The sequence below is a fragment of the Rutidosis leptorrhynchoides genome, chromosome 4, assembly GCF_046630445.1.
Source record: "Rutidosis leptorrhynchoides isolate AG116_Rl617_1_P2 chromosome 4, CSIRO_AGI_Rlap_v1, whole genome shotgun sequence".
Classification (NCBI taxonomy): domain Eukaryota; kingdom Viridiplantae; phylum Streptophyta; class Magnoliopsida; order Asterales; family Asteraceae; genus Rutidosis; species Rutidosis leptorrhynchoides.
The window spans coordinates 25,610,957-25,620,433 of record NC_092336.1 but is presented as its reverse complement, the minus strand read 5'-3'; the positions used below and the strand labels follow the sequence as shown (position 1 = coordinate 25,620,433).

General features: G+C 33.5%; 2 protein-coding genes across 2 annotated transcripts; one reads left to right on the top strand and one right to left on the bottom strand.

The window, feature by feature from the left end:
• Positions 1-490: 490 nt before the first annotated feature.
• On the top strand, positions 491-3,233 carry LOC139904609 (low-temperature-induced cysteine proteinase-like). The gene is made up of 5 exons (XM_071886535.1): positions 491-999; positions 1,729-1,973; positions 2,076-2,216; positions 2,310-2,759; positions 2,880-3,233. The coding sequence occupies exons 1-5, from the start codon at positions 531-533 to the stop codon at positions 2,958-2,960; spliced, it is 1,386 nt and encodes a 461-aa protein (XP_071742636.1). The 5' UTR covers positions 491-530; the 3' UTR covers positions 2,961-3,233.
• Positions 3,234-3,569: 336 nt separating this feature from the next.
• Positions 3,570-6,190, bottom strand: LOC139844307 (uncharacterized; the record flags this gene model as incomplete). Its single annotated transcript, XM_071834530.1, has 7 exons — positions 3,570-4,307; positions 4,442-4,498; positions 4,913-4,954; positions 5,058-5,166; positions 5,285-5,428; positions 5,504-5,557; positions 6,117-6,190. Coding segments are annotated over 7 exons (1,014 nt in total), but the record flags the coding sequence as incomplete, so codon positions are not given.
• Between the last annotated feature and the right edge of the window lie 3,287 nt (positions 6,191-9,477).

Here is a 9,477-nt window from a genome sequence, read left to right as displayed (position 1 = left end):
AGTTATAATCAAATACCAATATCTTTTCAAAATGATAATTATGATTAATAAATAATATAATAAATAATAATAATATTAATAATTATTATTATTATAAAATTTGTAATTGGTTATCAATAATTACGGAATACTCCGTAATATTCAAATGAAATCTACGTAAACAAGATACCGATGATTATTTTGTCAATGCCTGAAAAAAAGATTCCGATTAATTAGTTAATTAACCGAAAATAGGGTAAAAGATTAGGGGATGATTCTCACACACACTTTTTTGATCTTCACACACGTATTTTAACCTTTTACTCTTCTAATAATACTCAATTGGTGTGTGAGGATCAAAAAAGTGTGTGTGAGAATCATCCCTAAAAGATTAATTAGTTAATTAATATTAATGTATAAAATAAAAATATAATAATCAAGACACCAATAATTAAAAAGTATGTAAACCCATTCCATTCCACCCTTTATAAACCCATTCCATCTTTCATAATTCCTCATTCCAATTCTCCCGATTTCTTCAATTCACAACCATGAAATCAATCGTTGTTGTTTTCGCTTTATTCGTCGTTTCATCTGCTCTCGATATGTCAATCATCAACTACGATGAAACACACATGAACATATTCGATTCATCCTTACGTACTGATGAAGCGGTCAACGCAATGTATGAATCATGGTTGATTAAACATGGTAAATTTTATAATGCTATAGGTGAGAAGGAAACTAGGTTTCAAATATTCAAAGATAATTTGAAGTATATTGATTCACATAACGCTGGTGATCAATCGTATAAACTTGGACTCAATAAGTTTGCCGATCTTACGGTTGATGAGTACCGGTTGACGTACACCGGTGTTGCTAAAAAAGGTGATCGGAGTTCGAGGTTGAATGGTACTAAAAGTCATCGGTATTCTGTTAAATCCGGTGACGTTTTGCCGGATTCCGTTGACTGGAGGACCAAAGGTGCTGTTGCTCCTGTTAAAGATCAAGGAAGCTGTGGTAAGTTTTTTTTTTTTTTTTTTTTTTTTTTTTAATAAATCAATTAATAAATTTTGATATTAATTAATTGTTGGTAGACTGATATTTAGTTTGATCGGAGTAAAGATAAATTAATCAATCACTAATTAATTAACTAATTAAATAGTTTATGAGGTGTTTTATTTAATTTATTTTTGTCCTTTTTTTGTTTGTTGCTTTTAAGGATTTATTTATATTTAGTATATAGAATTGACTAAAATTATAGATATATAGAATATAGATATAGATATAGACAGATAGATTGATAGATTACTGGATATGAAAATGACTTAATTAGAGCACATCATGATCGACTTATAAACACCTATCCTAATTAATTTATTAATTAGTTTTACCTGTTAATTGCAAGCATGATCATCTGATTAAATAATTACATAGGTGCTTTAATTTTTAAGTTCTGATTTTATGAATTAATAATGAATTATCGGATAAAATACGGATCATCGAATCAGGTATTTAAAATATTAAGTTGAAGGTGTATAAAGACATGTGAGGGCATATCCATTAAAAAAAATAAAAAATCCATGAACATGTTTTTGTTACCTTTAATTTGGGTATTGACAATTTAGTGTCAAATTATATTTAGTTTCGTTTTCATGGAACAATTTGGGTGATTATCATGACCATACTTTCATTTGCAAAGTTCATTAGTAACAGTGGTTAATTAAGGTTGATTAAATTAAATTATAGGGAGTTGTTGGGCATTCTCAACGATCGGATCAGTAGAAGGTGTAAACCAGATCGTAACAGGTGAACTGATCACACTATCAGAACAAGAACTTGTCGATTGTGATACATCTTACAACGAGGGATGCAATGGAGGTGACATGGATTACGCTTTCCAATTCATCGTCAAAAATGGCGGTATTGACTCAGATGCTGATTATCCTTATATTTCCGGTAACGGAAAAGATGGAAAGTGTGACAATGCCAGGGTTCGTCTCATATCTCTAAATTTATTAAAATCTGATTTCCTAAAATTTACAACGCCTTCAAATTGTTAACAACATTTTCTTTTTATTTTTTTTGTTGCGTAGAAAAACGCCAAAGTTGTTTCTATAGATAGTTATGAAGATGTTCCTGTTAACAACGAAGCTGCATTGCAAAATGCTGCTGCAAACCAGCCTATTACAGTCGCCATTGAAGCCAGTAGCCGAGATTTCCAGTTCTACACCTCGGTAATTTCATTATTCGTGCTCTAATCTTTGGATTTAAACTCAATGTATACATAAATTGGACTAAATTTTTTGAGATTTGTTGAATTTGCGCAGGGTGTATTCAGCGGTTCATGTGGGACTAATCTGGACCATGGTGTAGTTGTGGTTGGGTACGGGACTGAATCCGGCAAGGATTACTGGATCGTACGAAACTCATGGGGTGCGGAATGGGGTGAACAAGGGTACATTAGAATGGAAAGAAATATTCAAGATAAGAAGGGTAAATGTGGTATTGCAATGGAAGCATCTTACCCAATCAAGAGCGGTTTGAACCCACCTAACCCTGGTCCATCACCTCCGACTCCAGTTACACCTGAAATCGTCTGTGATTCGTACTTCACTTGCCCTCAAAGTACTACCTGTTGTTGTGTCTATGAATACCGTGGCTCGTGCTTTTCATGGGGCTGCTGCCCATTGGAAGGTGCTTCGTGCTGTAACGATCACTACAGTTGCTGCCCACATGATTACCCCGTATGCAACGTTCGTCGTGGGACCTGCTCCAAGGTAAATTTTAAATAATAAAATAAAAAACTATGTATTTTGAGCACCAAAAGTTTAAGTTTTTGGACATTTTTGACATGTTATCATATTTGCCCATATTAACACCTTTTTTTATGGTAACAGGGAAACAACAGTCCATTGGAAATTAATGCGCTAAAGCGTATTCTAGCTACACCAACTAACGCAAAGAGGCTCGGTGCTTAAGAAGTGATTATAGTGGCAAACGAGATAATAGAACACAGGCATCAACGTGGTGGTTATACTTTCGTTGAAGAAGTGATTATCTAATTTGAATTATTGAAGTTATAATTATAATTGAGACAATTTGATTATTATCTGATGGTAACAAGCTGCCTATCAGACTGATTTGTAAATACTGCATTAATTCCTGTACTGAATTCTAAATTTGAACAAGAGACATGTTCATGTTTCTATTTGTATTTTCTTTCATCTTGAATAAATCTTCCATTTACAACTGTTTTTTTTTGCTCAATTACTTATTGCTTGATAGTTGATAGTTATTGATATCAATTTTTAAAGTTGCATAAACACTTAAAAATCACAATACTATTAAAATGTCACACCTATAGCCCCCTATAGGTGACTGATCCATCTAGATGATGGGCAATTGTGATACTACAAGTCTTTAAAGTGACACAGTTTCTACTTTTTATCCAACTCAAAGAAGATAATGATTTTCATGTCAATATTATACTTTCTTTATAGATAAACCAATAATAGATAAATCAATAAAGAACTTAACCTTTTCCATTCAACATTCTACTGACATAATTCACATTGATATCACCTTTTTACACTATTACATGTCTAAGTATTGAAGAGAAAACAAGACTATATGATACAGATAATTAGATAATAACATGACATTTGAATTAAAAGCTACAACCATCCTTACATAGCCTAATGCTCATATCTCAATAGTAGCACATTTTGGGGTCAATTGGTGTTTATTTGAACTTAAAGCTATTATCATAATCATATCCAAATTAATGAGCCTTATTGATTTGAGTGAGTTTTTACATCGTTTACTAGTGGCCCAAACCCTAACTCGGTAACCAGTTGTGGACTTAATTTAAATCCATTGAGCTTTCTTTCTTGATCCGGATCCTCAACCCGGCATCTCTTATCCCTTACACATTGGTCGACACCATCATTGTGAATGTGGGTCGGGCCATATTCGTAAGAAACTTTTTTCCCTAAATGAGACCCGATGTTTGAGGGCAAGAGAGGCGGTATGGCCCAAAATGGCATCCCATGGGCCCCGAGTCTCCCATTTTCGTGGGTATTGTAACCCGAAGCAAAGGACCAATGCTGACCCTTCTGAGGTTGACTTTCTTCACCATGGATGTTGACCTTTGACTCGATCAGTTGTTGGGCTTCATCAGATCCAATTAGGCTTTTGTGCTTCAGTGAGTTGTACGAATGTTGTACACTAGAGAATGACCTTTGAATAGATAATGACCCGGGGATGCTCCGTAAATAACTGAATCTCCTCTGAATGCTTATTGCTAGATTCAAATCTTCATGAATCTGCAAACAGATGTTGTACCACGTGCATCAGATTGTGTACATTATCATCATGGTGTAATAGAAAGGTAAAAAAACAATAATATGTCTGCATTTAAATCTTAAAGTTTGTACTTTCTGCATTAAGAATAACTGACCTTATCAAATGAACCCAGTTGGATGATGCCTTCTCTGACAGATATGATTGCAATTGTCTAGTACATACAAAAATTCATCACAATTATTACTACTGTACTCCTTATCTTTTATTTATTATCTAATTATTTAAATTATTTATATTTGTTATGTAAATAAAATGTTGAGTTGAACTATTATTGATAATTATTACTGTAGCATATACTTATACAGTTATAGATATGCCATTTATATAGTTTTGGTGTGGAGCGTAAAACATTATCGAATCAGGCAAAATTATGTGTACGTTTGAACACAATTGAACGTATAATGTCAGCAACACATATGTTGCTTTCACTATACTAATACTATGTATTTGGAATGATCGATTTTGGCATAACAAAGGCGTAATGATTTGTACATCACGCACTAAACATATTATTATAGATGCACATTATATTTTATGGATTTGAAATTTGAACTAGTTTCTTAACCTTGATTCCAGAGTTGAAATGAATGTCCCAAGCTTTAGGTTGCTGTTAATCCATCATAATTAACAGACAATCAAACTATAATAAACTCTTACCACAAGTCCATAACTTTATAAAAGTTCAATTTAAGCATTATAATTTTGCTTACAGGATCAATAGATGCATTCCATGCAGATTTACAATTCGAATCAGTCTCATTTGATCCACCTTTGAACACCCATTTGTGACTGTTCTCTGCAGCCACTTTCCCTATCAATCTTCACCAAAAAATCATTAATAAAATTAAATCCCCATATAAATCAAATCATGTTAAGTTGTTTCTAAAAACATAAACTTATGTGTATGTATGTATGTATAATTATTACTAGTTCTTACCCTTCACCATAATTGTAAACCTCATGAGACAATTTGAAAAAGATATCAGCTCCAAATGTTGTATTACTACCCTTCAAAAATCCATCATTTCTGATTCGCTCACATTCATCAAGATCGCAAAAACCGTCTTCCCAAACAAGAATCCTTTGGTCAAAAACAAATTGGTCACATAAACACTTATTAAAGATTGTTGAAAAGTGAAAAAGATAGAAACTTTACCAGTTTCGCTTGTTTCCTCTAACTCGATCAAGAACACTTCCTTCATAATCCCACCTGCATCCACAAAATACATTTGATACTTTATTCATTATTATTAGATTAAATGATAATTTAAAACAAAAACTGTCATATTTTGGTCTACTACTTTGGAGGAGGGTAAATTCTTGGCACGATTCTCCAAAAAACTGCGTAAACCCATTTAGTAGAAGTGTTATCTATCGAAGAATCAGAAGAAGAACAAGTGCATAGACTTTTTAAAGTGTGTTGTATGAGACAAGTTAACATAGGAAGTCCTTCCATTGTTTGTATACAAAAACACACACATACGAAATGATTATGAAAATCTTAGATGATATGTAGTGTGACAACGTTGTGCACGTTGTGGTGAGGAAATGAGATCGAGGTTGTTGGCACTTGGCAATAATATGATATATTGCAATTGCAAAAAAGCTAAATAACACTAGTGGGTCCGTACGTGTTGTCTTATTTTGGGGAAGATGAGGTCCTCACAAGTTGGGAGAGTACAACTGTAGTGTTTTGTTGGTGTGGTTGAGACATTTAAGTTAAAAAAAGGTATTGTAATGATCGTGCGTTTTGTGATCAGCGTACGTACCACAGATATGTATGTGCACCCACTTGGTCAATATGGCCCGGGCCCGGGGCCAGGTACAGTTGTGATTGTTTTGGTTATGTGTTATCACTCTCGACGCCTTGAAGACATGTCTTGAAGCTTTAATATGTAACTGATTGATTTTATCGACTTTTAATACGTAAATAAAACAAAGTTTATGGGAGGCCTTTGAAAAAGGGACCCTATCGAAGTTTTCGAATTGTACCTTGTTTATCTTCAGATATATTATTATATTAATTTTTTTTTTCACAAAAAAAGGGACCCCTGTTGAAGAAGGAAGGAGGTCATAATTTTCTTTTAAAGATAGAAAGGAAGATATGGTCTGTGATTAACAGTTACTTTAAAATGCCAGCTGAAATGGACGGGTGGGGCTGTGGTCCTCCAAAGCTGGATACGAATCGTAATTTTGACAAGAAATATAAAGTTTGATTGTGAAATTAGTCAAAACATTGTTGTTTACTGAAGTTAAGATGACAGTTCATAAAACATTTATGATTTTCTTGATGAACATTGTATTTTGGATGTCAATTCTTTACAAGAACTTAACCAAAAGATTATATATGCGCTTATATACTAGGTATCTTTTAATACTTCATGTGCTTAACTTTAACAAGGTATGAGCGATCAGTTAAGTCCTGCAAGCTCTCTAAATATTATACTAACTAATTGTTAGATTTACTGTCTATAATTAGCTTCAAAATGACACTTGATGTTGCTACATGTTGGCGTCATCAACTTGTTTTATGACTTCTGAAGTTCATTTTAGTTAACAAACTATATGATAATGTAAGTTACATAACGGAATAAGACCACTTGTATTGGTAGAAAGCGTTTCTTGTGATGTCACTTGTCTTTTTGCACTTTTTGGATGATTAAGACGTGTTTCTTTATTGAGTGGAGTAGTGGCGGTGTTTCTTTTTGGTATTAGTTAGGAGTATTGTGATGATGTGTTAAAATATAATTGGGTTAAGTATTAAAAAGGAATAAAAATAATATTTAAAAAAAAAAAAACAGTTCCTTTATCCGTCACTTTTCAACACACGCTCAAGAAATGCCTAGAAGTAACGCCTCAATACTTGAAATATTGGTGTCACTTAGTGATGACTAGGCAAAGAAACGGCGTTTCTTGCCATTGATACAAGTAGTCTAAGTATTATTTATCACCTGATACAAAATACGGAATATGTTTTAGGGTGTGTTTGGCGCAAGAGCTTATGGAAGCTTATGAGAGCTTATGGGAGCTTGAGCTTATAATTTTAATAAGCTCCAAGTAATAAGCTTTGTTTGGTAGACATAAAAAGTAGAGCTTATGAAAATCTTAAGCTCTAGAAAAATAAGCTACTTCTAGTAGCTTATGGGTGTGTTTGGATGAAACTAGCTGGAGCTGGAGCTTATAGCTGGAGCTGGAGCTTATGGACTAGAGCTGGAGCTTATAGACTAGAGCTGGAGCTTATTATTAAAGTTGGTAGCTGGAGCTTATTATTTTATATAAGTGTTTGGTAAATTAGCTGGAGCTTATTTTCTAGTTCATAAGCTCTACTTTTTTTTCATAAGCTACTAGAAGTAGCTTATTTTTCTAGAGCTTATGTTTTTCATAAGCTCTACTTTTTATGTCTCCCAAACAAAGCTTATTACTTGGAGCTTATTAAAATCATAACCTCAAGCTCCTATAAGCTCTCATAAGCTCCCATAAACTCCTCTACCAAACACACCCTATGAAAAAAAGTAGAGCTTATGAACTGGAAAGTATGCTCCAGCTAGTTTACCAAACACTTATAGAAAATAATAAATTCCAGCTACCAGCTTCAAAAAATAAGCTCCGGCTCCGGCTCCAGCTCTAATTCATAAGTTCCAGCTTCAGCTACAAGCTCAAGCTCAAATTCCAGCTAGTTTCATCTATACACACCCTTAGTGGAAATGCATTGAAAAACCAACCCAGATAGGGATGTGGAGCTAGGGTAGAATGGTCCTCGGTACATTTATTTATTTATTTATTTGAAAAAAATGAATAAACTAGAATAAAAATAGAAATTTCATCGTAGATAAAAGAAAGCATGAGAATACAATTCACGGACAAACCAACAACATACTAAACATAACTAAAACGACCCTAAACTAGGAAACAAAGGTTACATATTAACACCGAAAATGGGCAACGTTCGTACAAAAAAACCAAATAAAACCGCAAATTTATAAGAATCTACAACCTCGTGCCTTTGCGCTTCATACAAAAAAAACATAACTACAATGGAATCCAAGAATCCTAAGATGTGCAGTAAAAGTCTTGTGTTATCTTTGTTGTATTGCTTGTATGAAAGCTAATACAGAGTATTAAGTAATGTTAACATTACATATATCATCTCTTAAACTTAAAATTCTACTCCAATCATACCATATTCATTGTGCACAACATAAAAAAAAAATTCATATTGTTTCAGAAAACTCGTGAAAATCTTGATTAAGATTCAAAAGGGAAAATGTATATTTGAATGGCAATTAGTTGAATAATGGAAGTTAGCCAAAACAAAGGAAGGAGATAAGGACTCCAATATAAGGGACCTTACACATCCTTTGTCCATATGGGCACCCAATGGCATGGTCTCCCCACCATACCAATAATGCCTCTATTACTTTTTCTAGGGACACCATATACATATAAATACATATAACAAGACAATTCTGTAATATCATCCTCCGATAATAATGGAGCCACTGCATTATATTCACATAATAATATCCCCTTTGCATTTCAATTCTTCAATCTTTACATGGTCCCAAATCCCATTTTCCACCATAAGGTCCACTTGTATAAGTAAATTAGTAACCACCCAAAAAGGTAAATAGGTAAACCACACATGATATAAACATGTTAGTAACAAGCACAATGATCAATCTCACTGCTTCTTGACTATTGTTAAAATTTGGAATAGAAGGTAGGCTATTTCCGATCCATTCCTCGCCACAATTAAAACATTCGAAATATTCATCCTAGACATGATTCGAACCTGAGACATCTTGCAAGGAACTAAGGGCCCCAACCACTAGGCTATCTTGTGAGGGTTTAATTGTTTGAGTGAAATTATTTAAAAGGTATCATGCATGAAGGTTTCAACCGTTTAACCCATTTCCTTTTTAGCTAATTTCTTTCAATACCCAAAAGACCCTTAAACTATAACCAGCATTACCCCGTACATAAATAAGTAGAACAAAATGGCCAACTTTGGTTCTTTGATGCTGCAATACAATAAAAGTGTCTATTACGTTGCAAAGAAAGATAAAGAGTATATGAGTGAGAGACCAACTAAAGGAAACTAATATGTTGCTAAAATAAGGAATTCTCAGT

Excerpts from the sequence above, each read along its gene's own strand:
- LOC139904609 (XM_071886535.1), top strand. The coding sequence starts at position 531 with ATGAAATCAATCGTTGTTGTTTTCGCTTTATTCGTCGTTTCATCTGCT. Across the intron at positions 1,000-1,728 it reads TAAAGATCAAGGAAGCTGTG|GGAGTTGTTGGGCATTCTCA; the intron begins GTAAGTTTTTTT and ends ATTAAATTATAG. Across the intron at positions 2,760-2,879 it reads GTCGTGGGACCTGCTCCAAG|GGAAACAACAGTCCATTGGA; the intron begins GTAAATTTTAAA and ends TTATGGTAACAG.